This window comes from Bactrocera tryoni, chromosome 2 (assembly GCF_016617805.1).
Source record: "Bactrocera tryoni isolate S06 chromosome 2, CSIRO_BtryS06_freeze2, whole genome shotgun sequence".
Lineage (NCBI taxonomy): Eukaryota > Metazoa > Arthropoda > Insecta > Diptera > Tephritidae > Bactrocera > Bactrocera tryoni.
In genome coordinates, this window is record NC_052500.1 from 70,292,392 (window position 1) to 70,311,347 (window position 18,956).

At 42.0% G+C, this 18,956-nt stretch overlaps 1 protein-coding gene across 2 annotated transcripts in view; it reads right to left on the reverse strand.

The window, feature by feature from the left end:
• Window positions 1-5,602: 5,602 nt before the first annotated feature.
• LOC120768116 (sushi, von Willebrand factor type A, EGF and pentraxin domain-containing protein 1) overlaps window positions 5,603-18,956 on the reverse strand; it is a 62,123-nt gene continuing 48,769 nt past the window's right edge. The window contains exons 5-13 of one of the 2 annotated variants that reach the window (XM_040094664.1): window positions 17,410-18,900; window positions 12,034-17,352; window positions 11,744-11,956; window positions 11,509-11,671; window positions 10,394-10,519; window positions 10,120-10,212; window positions 7,642-9,035; window positions 6,854-6,964; window positions 5,603-6,774 (exon numbers count right to left, since the gene is read on the reverse strand). In XM_040094664.1, coding sequence (XP_039950598.1) covers window positions 6,743-6,774; window positions 6,854-6,964; window positions 7,642-9,035; window positions 10,120-10,212; window positions 10,394-10,519; window positions 11,509-11,671; window positions 11,744-11,956; window positions 12,034-17,352; window positions 17,410-18,900 — 8,942 coding nt within the window. In that variant the 3' untranslated portion in view covers window positions 5,603-6,742. The remainder of the gene's footprint in view (window positions 6,775-6,853; window positions 6,965-7,641; window positions 9,036-10,119; window positions 10,213-10,393; window positions 10,520-11,508; window positions 11,672-11,743; window positions 11,957-12,033; window positions 17,353-17,409; window positions 18,901-18,956) is intronic. The other variant, XM_040094665.1, reaches the window with a different exon arrangement.

Sequence of the window (18,956 nt, forward strand, 5' to 3'; positions counted from 1 at the left end):
AGTTGCATATTTTTAACTAGATACCAACCAACCAAACACAGTGTACTATAATTCCTACTGGGATGCTTGTTTTAGCTTATATGTATGTATGTACATTTATACATATGTACATACGAAAATCTCATGATACTGATACTTCTGAATGTAAAAAGGTATGTTTCCTAACTTGTTCGCCTGTAACAACTTCATTTATGTAAAATTAATTTATTGCGGATCTAAACACATTAAAAACTAATTAAAATTAATTGAGGCTCTTGGGAGAAATTTGTAGCGGAAATTTCAAATTGGTTAGATTTAATGAAAACCAGGGTGGTTTTGTGGGTTTAACTTTCCTCGTCTAATACTACGGATATATGATATAAAGTTTCTAGTAATATATTATGCTAATATATGTATATACATGTGAATATATTTATAGGGTGAGCATTCCTTTGAAGTTTAGATATTTCTAAAAGAGATGCCAGCACTGCGAAATATGAAAATTGCTGCTTCGCTGAGAGCTTTCCACTTTTCAGTTCTTCAGGAATGACAAATAAGTGTTATAAATTTCACTAGTTTACAATACATTTGTTGCCGAAGAAATTTTAGCTGTTGCTGACTACATTTAATATGGTATTTCCAAAAATATAATTTAAATATTTTTATCAGCTCTAGTTTCAGAGTTTCAGCTATGTACGTAGGTATTACACAAACAAAAAAAAATTGTATTTATCAAGAAAAATTTTAATAAGAAAATTAATTAATCATTAAGTTCTAAAAAACTTCGTTTTAAAGCTCTTCTCCGATGTGTAGACTTTGGAAAATGACGTATTAGAGACCAACGATAGCCAGACATCACATTTGTATCCTAGAAACCCTGATAGCGCTCTTCCATGACGCGTAAGTCTTGATGCATACTAAATTTTCCGGAAACTATGACTATGGAGGAAGTAGAGTTTTATACTCATATTGCATCCCATATTTATACTCTCGCAACAATGTTGCTAAGGAGAGTATTATAGTTTCGTTCACATAACGGTTGTTTGTAAGTCCTAAAACTAAAAGAGTCAGATATATGGTTATATATACCAAAGTGATCAGGGTAACGAGTAGAGTCGAAATCCGGATGTCTGTCTGTCCGTCCGTCCGTCTGTCCGTCCGGCTGTCCGTCCGTCCGTCCGTGCAAGCTGTAACTTGAGTAAAAATTGAGATATCATGATGAAGCTTGGTCCACGTATTCCTTGGCTCCATAAGAAGGTTATGTTCGAAGATGGGCAAAATCGGCCCACTGCCACGCCCACAAAACGGCGGAAACCGAAAACCTATAAAGTTTCATAACATAGCCATAAATAAAGATATTAAAGTGAAATTTGGCACAAAGAATCGCATTAGGGAGGGGCATATTTTGACGCAATTTTTTTTGAAAAGTGGGCGTGGCCCCGCCCCCTTCTAAGTTTTTTGTACGTATCTCGGAAACTACTATAGCTATGTCAACCAAACTCTACAAAGTCGTTTTTTTCAGGCATTTCCATATACAGTTCAAAAATGGAAGAAATCGGATAATAACCACGCCCACCTCCCATACAAAGGTTATGTTGAAAATCACTAAAAGTGCGTTAACCGACTAACAAAAAACGTCACAAACACTAAATTTTACGGAAGAAATGGCAGAAGGAAGCTGCACGCAGGCTTTTTTTAAAAATTGAAAATGGGCGTGGCCCCGTCCACTTATGGACTAAAAACCATATCTCAGGAACTACTAGACCGATTTCAATGAAATTCGGTTTATAATATTTTCTTAACACCCTGATGACATGTACGAAATATGGGTGAAATCGGTTCACAACAACGCCTTCTTCCAATATAACGCTATTTTGAATTCCATCTGATGCCTTTTCTGTACAATACGAGTATATACATTAGGAACCAATGATGATAGCGGAATAAAACTTCACAAAAATACGGTATTTAAAAAATGGGAAAATGACGTATAATGAAATCTCGATTATCACTTTATCATGCAAGAGTATAAAATGTTCGGTGACACCCGAACTTAGCCCTTCCTTACTTGTTTTTAATTGTAGCAAAAGGTCTTCTACAAGTTCAATATAATTTTCAGATTTTTTATTTCCGAGAAAATTCTGCATCACAGATACGAATGCTGGCCAAGCCTTTAGTTCTGACTCAGCCATAGAATTTCTAAATTGAGTATCTTTCGTAAGTTGTCTAATTTGGGGGCCATCAAAAATTTCGGCTTTAATCTTTTCCATAGGGAGCTGAGGAAATTTTTGGCAAATGTAAGAAAAGCAGTTCTCATCTTTATCTAGTGATTTTACAAACTGTTTCATGATGCCCAGTTTTATTTGTAATGGTGGAAGGATAATTTTGTTACAAGCTACTAATGAATTGTGGACTATATTGTGCTTTACATGCTCCATTTTTTTTCTCAAGGGCCAGTTTTTTCTCACCCAATGCTCTTGTTTAGCTCTACTGTCCCAAAGACATATAAAACAGGGAAACTTGATATAACCACTTTGTTGACCGAGAAGAATGTTGACCATTTTTAAATCGACACAAATTTGCCAATCATGGTCATTATATTTTATTTTGTTCAAGACTAGCGAAATATTACAATATTCCTCCTTTAACTTTGTACTGTGGGCAATAGGTACCCCAGCTTATTTATTTCCATTATGTAATAGAATACATTTAAGGCTACGTTTTGAGCTGTCAATGAATAAACGCCAGTCGTTTGGCTCGTATCGATGTATTTATGAACAAGTTTTTGATATCTGAACAAAAGGTAATGCCGTTTTCTTCGGAAAAATAACGCCGTAATTATGCATCTCTTTCACGATAAAAACTTATTTTAGTATCCGAGGATAGCAAGTTTTTTTCTTTTAGTCTTGATGCTAACAATTCTGAAGCTTGTTTAGAAAGATTTAAATCATTCAATTACAAACACAATTGGGAGCCTAAGAATTCATATTTTTATCCAAGAGCTCCCCAAAATACTCAAAAACGGTACTTTTCACCAACTCTGATATAACTTTTCTACAATTTTTAAACACATATTCTCCGCATATGTAGCAAAAATGATCTGGTTTATTTAAACAACGTCTTCTTGAACTACTCATGACGCAAAAACTTGATAAACTAATCTTAACACAGTAAAATACGCCTGTTTTCGATTAATATATATGCTTAAATGATAAAAATCAAAAACAAAGTAACTCGAGCTGCTCAAAAAATTTTGAGGGTAGATTTGACAAAAACAAGTAATAAGTGAACAATATCAATCGCAGAATTCGCGGCAACAGACAAAAAATTCAATACTGTAAACTAGTGTTTTCCACCGTAAAACTACCAACGAGTGTATTTTTCCCTTGTACATACAAAACCAAGGACAATAAAAGAATGCATGCTCAGAGGCTTCAAAGCACTCTGAATACAACGGACTAATGTCAAGCTGGAATCTGTACAGGTAGTTTCTAAAGCCTCCATGTCCAATTAGTGTTTGGGTTGGGTTGGGTTCTAGGTCCCGATATCGTCTGTCGATCCACGAATGGATGCCCGGTATCAGTGTGGGGACCCACCGTCCTTTGAGTCAGGTTTGCCACCACTACTGCCATATTGCTAAGCTTTTAACTTTCTATTCTCTTTTTTCTTCTATAGATGACTCCAATAATGTTTATATCCACTCGTATTCGTCACCCTAAACGTCTATAGGCATCATTCTACCTATTACTTTAGCAGTGATATTGTTCGCAAACCACTGATAACTCTTAGTGCCAACAGCCTGTCTGCCATGTCTGCTATGCTTATTTATCTGACATTTGCTTTAATGCCTAGCGCCTGGAATATTGAAGCCGCATATAACACAACCGATATCATAACCTTTGCGAGTAAAAAACACCGGATTGAATGCACGCAGCCTTTCTTTGCCATCATTCATGATAAGGCATTTAGGATTTTATTCGCTTCAGCTGCAGTGTATTCTAGGTGAACCTTAAATTTGAGCCTTGAGTCTATTATTACTTCCAGATACTTTAATTGTGGCTGTGATTATATCTCACACTCCCCTATGGTTAGAGATATATGTACTTTCCCTCAATTTTCTAGTGCTTATGAGCAAGACTTCTGTCTTTTTCTCAGCCAGTCAGCCAGTTCTAAACTCATTGAGGAGAGCCATTGGCGCAGACCATTTATGTACTCATTGCATTTACTCCGGAGGTCATCTAGGTATTTAGCCACTGCTACCACAATAAAGTCGTCTGCCTATGCAATTAATTTAACAGCTGTCGGTTGGTGTCTCCTTAGCACCCCATAATATGTGACCTTGACTACGAAAAGGGGGCTTAGGTGTCAAAAACAAGGAGAACAATTAATGAGATAACGAGAAACTGACGATTATTTTTAACAGCTTTTCCCAGAAAACTAGTTTTCGCACGTTAGCCCCCTTTTCGTAGACCAGGTCACATATATTAGGTTCCATAGAAGAGGACCTAGAACCGAGCCTTGCGGTACTCCACTCGAAATACAGTAACTCTTAGTGCCTTCATCAGTATCGAATAATAGTCGCCTGTTTTCAGAATAACTCATAATAATTTTCATGAGATATTGAAGAGTGCGAATGTCCTACAGAGCTTTGATTATGTTTGCCCATGTGGCTGCGTTGAAGGCATTCTTCATATCCAGGGTGATCAGCCCTTCCATCGCTTGCCACTTAATTGCGCCTTCCACAAGGTCAACAACATTGTATAGTCCGTCAATGGTGGCCCTCTTTTTCATAAGGCCGTATTGTCTTTCTGATAATCCGCCAGCTTTCTGGATTGCTAACTCCAAGCGATTTCTTACTATGCTTTCATACACTTTAGCAATTGTGTCAAGCATGCACAGTTGGCGATATGATAAAGGTTTCTCAGGAAGCTTTTTTGGTTTAGGAATTAGAACCATTCGCTGGACTTTCCATTTTTCGGGAATTATCCTTTATTCTAAGCATGCATCATAAATTTTTGTAAAAATAGTTTGATTTCAAAGTCATGGCTGCCTTTAAGGCTCTCTTTGGTGTGCCATCTAATGCAGGCCCTTTGCTGCTTTTAATTTTTCCAACATTTCTTCTGCACTAACTAGCAGTGGTGGCGCTACGACTTCGGTACCAGTGAAGGGTATTATACTTTATGATTAATACAAAGCCTCTAGAGATGCCATAGCTGATAAGAAAAATTTTTTTGCACTGCAAGAAATGTATTTCTTATAACTAAATCACTCAAAATTTACTGAAAAATCCAAACGGTTGCTATACCAATTAAAAAACGCCTTGATTCATATTAAATATATTTCTTGCATTTATTTTTATATAGTACAAAATACAATATTATAATATTTAAAGTAATTATTACATTAAATAGTATTAAATTTTTTAAATTATAATATAACGACGACTATGATTTTTGCATATGAATTGCATTTAATTCATAATTAAAAGTACAATAAATCAAAATTAAAATATTTATAGCAACTGAAACGATAACAGGTGTTAAAATATTTAAAAAAAAATTAAATTCAAAAGAAAAAAATTAATAAAAAAAATATTAAAAAACAACATATATATATATATATATATGTATATGTATATATGTATAAACTATGCAAAAAATATATATATACGCTATAATATAGAATCTATGCGTGCTTGCAGCCGAAACTGCCACACACGCTTCGTTGGACGCTGCTACTGCCATCTCAGCTAATTATTACTATTATTTTGATTATTTGTTCATTCGTTGTTCATCACTTTTACGATTCGTTACGGGCGCCAAATAAGTAAAGAATACTTAATTAATTACTTTTTTTTCTATGTATAATTACAAAATTAAGCGAAATGTGTGGGCGCCATTTTTTAATTGTATTTGTTTTCGCTAAAGTATAAACTAAATGTAGCAATATGCTTAACAACTAATTACAATTAATTATTGCTGCACAATAGTTTAATTTATTGTCTTTTTTTGTTTTTGTTATTTCATTAAATTTCGCTTTTACTATGGAAAATTTGAGCAGCTTTCAAAGCTTCACATTAAATATTGTAATCTGTGTGTATGTGTGTGTGTGTACACGTCGAAGTGTGTGTTGTGTTGCATAATGCTTAATTATAAACAAAAACTTTAATTAACTTTAATTATAGTATAACATTTGTGCAAATTAAGTAAATGTGTAGCATGCATTTAGGCGCGCGTATCAAAGTGCTTCGATAAGAAATGCTTTCGTGTGTATTGTATACAAAAAGAAACAATAATAATTACAAATTTAAACAACTTCAATTACAACAATTCAATATAAAGCTTTTTTAATATTTATTTTTGTTTTTTTTTTTTTTGCTTAATTTCAATGCAAAAATTGCGCTCTCTGTGTATATGTGTGTGTGTGTGGTGAGTATTTCGAGTTATGCCAGACTTACACTATTGAAAGGCAGTGTTTTTTTTTCCTTTTGCACTTTTTTACTTTAATTTTTCATACTCATTTTTGTTGTTGCCAATTTGCTTGCTGCACTTCACTACTAAATCGTACGAGTCTAAGCTAAAATCTATTCGCATTTAAATACAATGTATCAGCGTCGTTAAATTTGCCATGTGACGCTGATTCGTTAGTTTTATGACCACAATTCTTTATTGCTGCCCATTGTTGGACGGCACTACTATGCATGTGCACTTGTATGTGTGTATGTGTGTGTGCGTATGTGTTTCGAGTTCGGCGCGTTTTGCGCTTATTGTACTTCGCTGTCACTGTCGCTCTTCTCTGGAAAAGAGAGAGAGAGAGAGTGAATTGCACATAAATTGCGATTTTATTGATTTTCAATTGAGTTAACGGTTTATACCTTTCTTGCCAGTGTACGCGTGTCGTTTCAGTCGATCGTATAAGTCTTCTTTAGTTCCATACAGCGAAGCATTCGACCTCGCCAATGTACTCATTTTACCGCCATGCAAACCTGTGGTGTACAAGAGAGGAATAAGAGAAGATATAAAAATGAGAATTTTCGAACATATTAGAGCAAAACCGCACATAACGTAACGTAACTTTACATATCATAATATAACATAGCTTAGTGTAACGTAACGTATCTTAACATAACATAACTTAACGTAACTTAGCGTGACGTAACGTAACTTGCCATACCATAACTTACTGGAAAATATCGTAACTTAACATTACTTAGCCTATGAAAACATATCGTAACGTAACATAACTTAACGTAACTTAGCGTAACGTAACGTAACTTACCATACCATAACTTACTGAAAAATACCGTAACTTAACATTACTTAGCCTATGAAAACATGTCGTAACGTAACATTACTTAACGTAACATAACGTAACTTAACATAACATAACATATACTTTATGTAGTATAAAACGTAACATTACAGCATTACACAACTTTACATAACGTATCATAACATAAATGAAAATGTCAAAAACTGAGAGACTAGTTCGCGTATATATGTACGGACAAACAGAACAGAACAATAGCTAAATCCACTCAGCTCGTTACGCTGATCATTTACTCTTATACTACTTGTATATACTTTATAAAATCTTCGACATTTCTTTCTACTACAAACTTAGTAAGGTCGTCAGAGTATAAAATTTGCTAAAGCTACTCACCACCGCCATCCTTGATGTACGCCTCGTTGTAGAAGTTCGGCATCTCCCAGCCGTCCTCCTCGTCATCGTAGTAATGCGCATAGGTGCTGTGATGCGACGGCGCAATAGACTCCGCATAAGGCGTATGCGCACCATAGTAGAAGTTCACCTGCGAACCGGTTTGATCGATAGCCGGTGTGAGCATTTTCTTTGGATCGCGACGCTTGGTCGAACGTACGCAGATCATCCAAATCAACAGCACAATGACGATGATAAAGATAACGGCACCCGCAATACCACCGGCAATATAAGCAAACTCAGAGCGTTCCGCACAGTGCGGACCGGTGAAAGAGCCGATGCAACGGCATGATGGTGTACCCTTGAGATCCTTAACACAAGTGCCGGAATTCTCGCAGAAGCCTTCACACATGTCCGTGCACTCCATGCCAGTGCCATTGAAGCCAGGTTTGCACTCGCACTTGAAGTCCGACGTTTCAGGTACCAATATACAATAAGCATTAGGATCACAATGTGGACGACCCTCGGCAATATGTTCGCATGGGTTGGTACACTCCGACTTGGCGGTGGCGCCCGTAATCTTAGTACTGTGATTGGGTGGACACTGTATGCACGACGTTTGCTGTGAATCCGGCTGATAGTAGCCCTTGCGGCATTCCACACACATATTGAGTGTACCGTTGAGATAGGTGCCGGGTGAGCATACAGGCAGTGTGCATTCCTCCACAGAATTGGCGCCCACTTTCGGTGTTGTACGGCCAAGTGGACAATTGACGCACGACGGTTGTACACCCTGTGTGCGATAGGTGCCACGCGGGCAGGGCTCACAACGACCATCGATGCCAAGCTGTTGGCCAGAACTGCATTCATCGCGACATTCCTTACGTGAGGTGGCCTCACTGGAGCGTGTGGTCTGACCGAGTCCACAAAGCTCACAGCTGAATGAACCTTCGTTGGGCTGGTAGAAGCCATGACCGCAAGAGCGACACAAGCCAGTGTCCGAGTCAAGGTATTTACCAGCTGGACAACGTTCCTTACAATCGGCTGCCGAACGCGCGCCGGGACCGGCAGTAACACCTGGTCGACCAGCAATGACTGGACACTTGCTGCATTGCAGTTGACCCGACTCCGATTGATAAGTGCCGCGTTCACATGCAACACAAGTCTTATTCGCCGTATCGTAATAGGTGCCAATGGCACATGGCACACAGTCGGGTATCATAACCACCTGTCCAACGGGGCAGGCATACTCCGAACCCAATTCCAGCGAAGCTGGATCGGGTACGGTGTTGGGTAGAATGTCTTGTACGGCGAACTGATCATCTTCGAGTATAAGTTTTTCCAAGAGATTCTTTACGGTCGAACGTTCACCTGTGCTCGAGTGGATAACCGGGTCGCTGTGAATAAGAAGTGATAAGAATTATTACTTAGGTTCAGAGAAGCGGCTTAAGGTTATGTGTTAAGCTAAGCGTTATTGGGTGGTAGTGAGACCAATTTGTGAGGATGGAATTAGCAAAAGTTTGATGTAGGTCATGCTGGTGATTTGCAAGGATATATTATGCTATGGTTTGTTATGTTACGGTTTGTCCTGTTATGCTATGTTATGTCACGTTATGTTATGTTATGTTAAGTCACATTATGATTTAGTAGGCTGTTCTATGTTAGGTAATATTATGTGATGTAAAGTCGAGTCACGTTATGATTTGGTATGATATAATATGTTAGGTAACGTTATGTTATGTCATGTTATGTTATGATAAGTTATGTGATTTTATGTTATGTTACTTTATGGCCAATTATTTTATGGTATGCTGTGTTATGTCTGTAACATTATGTTAAGTCAAGGTGACGTTGTGTTATGTTATGTTACATTATATTAAGTTATTTTGTGGCAAATTATGTTATGTTACGTTATTATATGGTAAGTCACGTTATGCTACGTTACGTTAAGTTAAGTTATGTTCTGTTACGCCAATTTATGCTATGTTCTGTTACGGCGTATTATGTTAGGTTACTTTATAATATATTAAATTACTTTATGTTCCGTTACGTTAAGTTACATTATGTCACGTTACGTCAATTTACGTTGCGTTAAGTTATGTTATGTTCTGTTACACCAATTTACGTTACGTTAAGTTATGTTACGTTAAACTAAAAAATATTAAGTAAGATTACGATATGTTATGTCACGTTATGTTATGTTATCCTCCTAAGCTCGGCTACGTTATATCGTATGATGTTACGTTATGTCATGTTAAGTTAATTTTTCGATATAATATTATTGTTAGCATTGATGGGGAAGCTTAAATCACTATAAAAGCTTCTAAAAGCAATACTTAAAATCACCAAGCCACAAGCAACCAATAAAAAAATTAACGGTAATTTGCATAAATTATGTGAGTGAAGCGCTTTCGCCCGCCCATATTAGCGTGCTAATGTGCGCAAATTGAAGCAGATATTCGACAATGAGCATAAACATACTTCACTGCTGGGAAGAGTATCTCCAGCATGTACGTATCGCCGCCGGCTTGTTGGCGTCCTTGACGACTGCGCGTTTCCACCTCATCGTTTTCGCTATAAATCAGTGATTAATTGTGTTAAATTCGATTAAAAACGTACACATAGAAAATTCACACATACATACACACATATAAATGTACATGCAGACACAAAAAGTGGTTACTCTTACAAACATATAAACATTAAGTCCACACTTTCCTCTAACGGCATATTTTCAATTTAAGATTTTACTTACTTGAGCACTGGAATCTCTGCCTCCATGACGTAGACACCGCCATCCTTGACTTGGCGACTGACGCGTTGACTTTGGGCCGCACGGTAGTGATCGCATTTCACATCAATCTTGATATCCTTGCATTCGCTGTGAAGATGAGAGAAGTAATAATATTTTTTATAAAGATTTGAAGCTTCTTCAGTTTAAGGTATAATTCCCGAGTAATTCCTGAATTAGTTTTGACCTAAATTCTTTCAAAATCTCAAAGAATCTTAAAATGTATTTCCCAGAAAACACTCACAAAGATCTCTAGATCTGGAGGAAGGTGATAACCCGATATCCAAAATTTCCTAATTTCAAAAAGATTCACCTTTAAACGAGCAGGGGACCAGGGGACCTAATCGATGCAAGTATTTTTGCTCAGTTTCTTCTTTTACTTGAAACACTTCCTGTGAGAGAATATTTAAAAAGTCTCTCTGATTTTTTTAAAGCTTCAAAGCATCAAAAAGGCTTCAGAACTGCGACATCGGCAAAGATTTGGTCTCAAAAACATTTTGGGACACTCCCAACCTTGTCGTAGTCGTTAGAGCTTCCCTTTTCCTTAAAAATCTTGAGCGAGAAATGCTTTAAAAGTATTTGCTGAACAAGCGTTTCACGCATTCACTCTCGAAAATTTCTTTACCTTGATCTTCATAAAGATTCAGTCTATTTTCAAGATAGATCTAATGGCTTTAGTGCCCGTTCCCACGACAGTCGAGTCTACGTAACCGGAACGGACCCGGATTTTTTAACCCGCCAAGGAATGTCAACCTAGCAGAACTCTGCCGCTACAACAACAACGAGTTTAATCCTGTTTCTACTTCCGCCTCTGAAAGTACATGCTCTAAGCTTCGCTACCGAGATTATAAGAGTATTTAGGTAGTAGATAAATCTTATCGCGAAGGTTCCTTAAAGCTTGACATTGTCTAACGAGACTAGATTTCGAAACTCCCTTGATCGAAAATGCCTTAGTTTAGTTTTCGAGGCGCGAAGTTAATATTTCCTTCTATCCTAAACGATCCGTAGGACCTTATAACCCCATCGAAATCACATTAAACAAATATGCATATACATACTTATATAAAATAAGAACTCACCGTGTACCCTCCACAGAGTATGAACAGAAGTTCCAGTCACGATTGAGCGCGTTCACCGAGTTCGTCACCTTTTGACGCAGCACACCTTGGCCAGCCTTGTTGCACAGCACATCCGAAGGGAAGAGCATCTTAATGCGGAAGACGCGTTGTGCAGGTTTGGAAGCTGTAGACACAAATAATATTTATGAAAGAATAGTTTCAACTTCAGCAACAAGAACAGCTGTTAGAAACTCACGTGAGCATGATGGGTAAATCAAAGGCATGGATGGTTCGCGTGTTGGACGCCAGAAGCCTTCAGCACCACAAGTGTAGAAATCAGGTACGGCCTCAGAAAAGCGTAAGCCAGGATTACAAGAGATCTCGCAAACCTTAAATTGACCGCCTGCGCCCCAATCTTTGCATACTTGCACACCGCCAACTGGATCGGCCAAAGGTGGACAGAATTCAGCTGCAAATAAAGACAAATTACGATTAGTACCATTCTTGTATACAAATATCTTTCTCTGTCTCTGCTTAAATACTCACTCAGCAAAGCAACCTTGAAGCTGCATGTGGCCGTATTGCCTGCTGCATCCGAAGCTATATAGGTTATGTCATAGGAGCCCCAAAGCAGTGTGGTGCCCGGACGATGACCATTACGTTCAATAATCTTTGTTACGCCAATGTTATCGCTGAAGTGTGGTTCATCCCAAGTCACCACCGCGGAGCCATTCTTAGCAATGACCCATAAGTCACCTGGACAATGTTCCACAGTTGGTGGTTCCTTATCGACAACCAATTGTTGGCAGTTCGGTCCTTGATAACCGTTAGGGCATTTACGTTGACCACACATTGAAGGCACTGTACGTTCGACGCCACCCGATGTGACCTCATAACCGGCCCAGTTTAGTACCAGACCGTGATAAAGCACAGGCTCTGAGCGACAATCACGCACTTGTTTCTGTATTTCGGAAGTGATGTCCAAAGCACGTCCCCAAACTTGGGCCTTAGTAATTGTACCCTGGAAACCAGATTCGGCATATGAAGCTGAGTGCCTTGTATCATCGGGTTGTGGACGTCCAAGTACGGCCCACGCATATTCTGGCAAGGTACGACCGCCGCCATATTCCATTTTGCTAGCGATAAGACCCTCCGTAATCAACTGCAGTTGACCGCTTACACCGTCCCAGAGTATGGCCACATGGTGCCATTGTCCGTCATTAACTGAAGTGTATTCACCGAAGGAGAGGAAAGCGTCAGGCAGATCTTCGAAGATGGAAACCTGCACACCACTTGAATGCGCTTGCAAGAGCAAGCGGCGGTGGTTGGCGATGTGTGGTGATTGTACGCCGTAAAGTGTGAAGAAGATGCCGGTATCGTCCTTCTGCGCGAATTGTACCCACATTGCGATAGTTAGACTATTGGTCTCGCCGGTATAGAAAGGTACCACTTGCGCGGCCGTAGAGCGCAATGGATCGCTGAAGTATAAATCGTAGTCCACTTGTATGGTCTTGCGACAGTCATCGCCGGTCATATTGAAGGCGCACTGACAGTAGAAACCATTCGTCAGATCGATGCAAGTAGCGCCAGGTGGACACGAGTTGTCCTTACAGTCGACAATATCATCCTCGCAGTTTTTACCCGTATAACCAGGAGGACAAGCGCAAGAGTAGCCATTTCCGTAATCAATGCAGGTGGCGCCATTCTGGCAAACATGTGCATCACAAGCGTCGAACTCATATTGACAGCCAATACCGGAGAAATCGGCTGGGCATGTGCAATTCAGTCCAGAACCATAATCTTGACACTTGCCGCCATGCATGCATGGGTTGCCGATACAACGTTCAGGCGCGGTCTCACAATTCTTGCCATCCGTGCCACTCGGGCACACGCAGAAGTAGTCCTGGAATAAGTCAATGCAGTTGGCGTCATTCTGGCATGGCGACTGACCACCACACGATGTAATCTGACGTTCGCAACGCACGCCGCGCCAACCCTCCAAGCAAGTACACTCAAAACCAGCAACACGATCGCGACACTGGCCGCCATTCAAGCAAGGACTGGCCTCGCAATCATCAATGTCTGTCTCACAGAATGCGCCTGTAAAACCTTCGCGGCATACACATTCAAATTTATTGTCCAGATCGAGGCAACGTTCAGTACCCACAGGGTTGCATGGGTCACTCAAACACTCATCGATTTCCGCTTCACAACTAAGACCAACAAAACCTGGACGGCACTTACAGGTAAAACCATCCAATTGATCCACACAGGTAGCGCCATTCTGACAGGGGCTCGATTCACAGTCGTCAATAGTATGCTGACAATTCTTGCCCGTATAACCAGGCTCACAGGTGCAGCTATAACCGTTCACTAAATCCACGCAGACGCCGTCATTAGCGCACGGTTCATCAGCGCAATCATCAATATTAATATCACAAGCATCGCCGCTCCAACCCGGATGACAGACACACTCATGATCGAAGAGTCGATCAACGCAGGTGCCATGCTTGCATGGCTCCGATAAGCACAAGTCGATCTTTTCCTCACAACGTTTACCGGTGAAGCCAGGGGCGCAACCACATTGGAAGTCATTCACCAGATCAGTGCAGTTCGCGCCCAAAAGACACGGATTCTCAGCGCAGTCATCAATATTTTGTTCGCAATGTATACCCTCCCAGCCAGGCAAGCAATCACATTTGTAGCGACCCTGTTGTAAAGCCAAGCAGCTTGCGCCATTCGCGCACGGATTGCCATTCGCCGTGCAAGGATCGATGGTCACATCACAATCGGCGCCAGTATAACCGCTGCGACACAAACAGGTGTAGTTCTTAAAGCCTGGTTCATTCTTGCACATAGCGCGTGCCGGACATGTATCGTTGCTGCAATCACTCGCTTCCTCCTGGCAATTGATGCCCGAGTAACCGGGTGGACACTCGCAGCGATAACCTTGTGGCAGATCGGTACAAGAGCCACCATTGTAACAAGGCTGTGAAGCGCATTCATCAATATCAATCTCACAGCGTCTGCCGGAGAAACCAGCCGGACAGAAGCACTGTACACCGTGCCCCATGGGCACACAGAGACCACCATGCATGCACGCGCCCTCACCGCACACCACAGGTTTACACTCTTCACGTCCTTTAGCGCCAGGACCTTCGGTGCGCATATTCGTGGGGCATTCATTGCAAGTTTGTGCGCCAATCGCGCTCTGATAGTAGTTGACTGGGCAAGGTGAGCAGGGTGCCAGCCCAGTATAAGAGTAGAAACCTGGTGCACACTTCTGACGACACAGATCCTTTGTGGAAGCGGCCGGTTGGAAGGTGAAAGTATTTTGTGCACAGGCAGTACAATCCTTAAAGCCGCCAGTTGGTGGATCACTAGTGTATGAGTTACGTGGACATTCCAAACAAGGTACCAGCCCCGTTGGCGAGTACGTGCCGTAACCACAGACGGGTATACAATCAGCTAGCGCCTTTGAACCTTCCTCCTTCGTGTAGGTGCCAGCCGGACAACGCAGGCAAGTGCCTTGACGATCGCGGTTCTGATAGTAGCCACGTGGGCAGTTGGTACACACGCTTTGACCGGTTATGACATAAGTACCAGCAGGACAGTGCAGACAACGCGGCACATCACTTGTATCCATATTCAGCACTTCGCCAATACTACAGGTGAAACCACGCGAAATGTTACTCTTGAGCGCGCGCAGCGGTGGACATTGGTTGCCGATGTTGGAGATATTTAGCAGCGAGTCGATGACGGCGCTGGCGTAGGGCACACTCAAGTCGAATATCAAGTTGAGCGTGGAGCCGCAAAGCTCGTACAATTGTGGTTGTCTAACGGCAGGCAGGATCGAGAGTATAAAGTCCATCTTCACGACGTTCTCCTCCAACAAGCTGGGTACCGACTTCACGAAAGACACATTCATATTAACATTGACAGCCGAGCAGCGCTGCGATAACAAACGATTCAAACCGGCGTAGTGCTGTGATAACATATCCTGATATTGATTCAGACACGCTTGTGCAACAGCGCCGTTAGCGCGATAGGTGACAGTGGCGGTAACTTGGTAATCAGCTTGTTCGGTATTTTCCGAAACACAGTCGGGCACAACCGAAGTGGGCTTCCACAAACGCGATGTCTCGCAAGAGAAGGACTTCAAGGGTTCGCCATCAGTGAAACGGAAGCCCGGTTTACAGGTTGCTATGCACTCAATGCCACGATCGCCAGTTAAGCAATTGATAGCGCCATTCGCTGGTGGTTGTAGCTCCCAGTCCACACACGGTGAGGCCTGCACCGAGACTTGGAAGTGACAGAAAGCGCGATTGTTGTACTTGTCAGTGGCAGTAACGGTAACATTCTCATAGCCACCGATGGGTATGATAGAGCGTTCGGGTGTATACGTTATACGCACATCGCCAGAGTCATCAGATGTCTTAATACGTTTACGTGTGTCGTTGAAATTCACGTTGTAGCTATCTTGACGTTCCACCAACTCAATGACGTAACTTTGTGGACATTGCAGCAGCGGTGGCGTGACATCGGGTACGGTGATGTTGATCTCGCATATAGCCACATTACCATCATAATCGAAAGCGACGTATTTCACCACAGTATCCTTGAACACATAAGAGGGAGTCTTGAAGTTTTGTGGCTTGACCTCGAGACGCGCAATGGAGCCGGAGTTGTCGACGGCAGAGGGTTCGGTGAAGTTGACTGGCAGCACCGCACCATTCTCATCACGTCGCACAATGATCGGTTGTTGTGGACAGTTCTGGAAGATTGGTGGTTCATTGTCCACGCATGGTGAGTAACCGTAATCATAACCTAGTAGTGGTTCCTTCTTGGGCTCTTCGCAACCCATCAGCTCAAATTTCAAGCATGCATTATCCATATAGCTGACGATACCCAAAATAACGAAACGTGCCTGCACATATTTGGGAAGCGTAATCATCGCCAATTCACCATAGTTGCCGGGATCTCGCATAGTCAAATTGAAATTGGGGAAATAGACCACATAATTCTCGTTCTCAGCCTGTTTGTAGAAGAAGCGTATCTCAGTGGGACGTCCTACAATATCATTGGTAACCACACCCTTAACCAAAATCGCCTTCACACGATGTATCTGCCCCAAATCAACGCTGACATAAGTGAAAGCTTCTTGCTTGCCACACCAACCCGTCGCAGAGTTCAAACGTATGTTCTTAGCCTCGTAATTCGGACGCTCCGATGTGGCATTAATCGCTGAATCAGGTATCTTACCTGAAGTAACACCCAAAGGTTTGATTACACGGCACTCAGGTTCGCGTATGCAAGTAATCGGACGTGGATTAATCAATATATAACCGGGACGATTACAACCGAAGTATACTTCCGAACCCTGTTCGTAACTGCGCGCGATTTGGCGACCATCACTTGGACGACCAGGATCCTCACACACGGGTCCTTCGCAGCGCAAATCACCAAAGTCCCAAATACCATCGGATTGACAGCGCACGACATTATCGTGACGAGACGTCTGTCCAGCCAACTTGAATGTATTCTGACAGCCGAAAAAGAATGAGCTCTGGAAGCGCGTGTCTACAAATTGTCCGTATTCAGCGCCAGGCGTTGGCATTGGTTGATAGCAATCGACGCGTGGACAAGAAGGCTGTGAGCCGGAGAGCCAGTAGTCGGGTAGACCGGGTTTGGGATCGTACACACACTGACGGAAACCGGATGTGGCTGTATTGCGTAGCTTACGACCAGGCGCACTGCAGGTGATGGTTACATTATCACGGAAAGGCACGAGCACGGACTCGGGATCTGGACGTTCGACAGCTAAACCCTCTAGTTTGTCATCAGGTAAGGATACACATTTCGCATCTAATAAAAAAAGTTTAGTTAAATGAGATATAAGCAAAGTTTTAATGGTGAACTTACAGTTACATTCCGGTACCGTGGCATTCCACTGACCCGTCGAGAGACAAAGCACAGCGGCGCTGCCTGACATAATATAACCGAAATTACATTGGAATCGCACAACATCGCCGAAGTGGTGATCGTTCTTGTCGGTCAAAAGCTTGCCGTTCTCAGGTTCCAACAGTGGTGGGCACATCAGTGGCACACAAGTCTTATTACGCTGATAGGTATCGCCATCGCGTTCGCCTGTTTCGGTACGTTCAATGCTAAAGCCAGCTGTACCGTTAGCTGCGAACAGTTGGTAGCCCGTATTGCAGGAGCAACCATAACTACCGGGTGAGTTCACACATTTCTGATCGCAACCACCGTTATTCTTTGCGCACTCATTAATGTCCACACAGTCCAAACGTGTGCAACCCATCAGCTCCATGCGTATACAAGGGGCGCCGACATAATCCTGTATGCGGAAGCGTATATAACGTGCCTCGATGGGCATTGGTAGATTCAGTATAGACAGAGTGGGTTCTAAAATGCGGAACTCAACAGCTGTGCCATCGGGATTCGTATAATCTTTGAAAACATCGGTAAGATCATCGGTATACTGTAGACGCACGGCAGAAGTGAATGCAACATTGCCATCGAAACGTTGCACGGACATCGTACGGAAACCACGTAGTATAGTTGGTGCTTTGAGATCAATCAAAATCCAATTTGCACCCGGTTCGACAAGCGCGCCACACCAGCCAGCTGAATTGAGACGCACAAAACCCTTCGTGTAACCTTCTTCACTGGACGAAGTCATAATACTATCATCGGGTATGCCACCGTTGGCCAAACCTAAATCACCGACGGGACGACACTCAGGCGTTGGCGCAAAACCGCCACGGCACTGACAATGGAACGAACCATTCGTGTTCATGCACTCTGTGGTGGCCAAGTCACACTGGGTCGAAGTGCATTCGTTGATATCTTCACAGGTGGGTGGATTCTCAAAGATTTGCTCCGAATTACAACGTATAATATTGCTACCGATTAACTTGTAACCCTTATAGCACTGCACGCGCGCATCATCGCCGAAGTAGTAGGGACGTGCTGAGTCCACGACAAAACCATTATCGATTTTTGGGTAATCATAACAACGCTTACGCGTACAACGTGGCACATCACCGCTCCAAGTGCCGTTAGACATACAAATCAGCACAGGGTGACCATTACGTTCATAACCCGATTCACACTCGTATTGTACAATAGTACCGTAACTGCGACCGCCGCCATTTAACAGCGTCACATTTGCGTGCGGCACTTCGGGTAGCGGAGAGCATTGTGAGGCCATGCAAGTGGGCGTGCGTTCCCAACGGCCATCGGGCAGACAGGAAATCTTCTCAATTGGCGCGCCCGAAGCAAAAGCGAAGCCGGCATAGCACTGATACATGGCGACGCCGCGATATGTGACGTTCGATGAGCCGATGGAGAAACCGTTATCAATTTGCGGCACTGGACCACAGTAGACCTCTGCGTGTGTTAGAAAAACAGCGGTTATAACATCAATTTGTTAGGTATACCGTTTC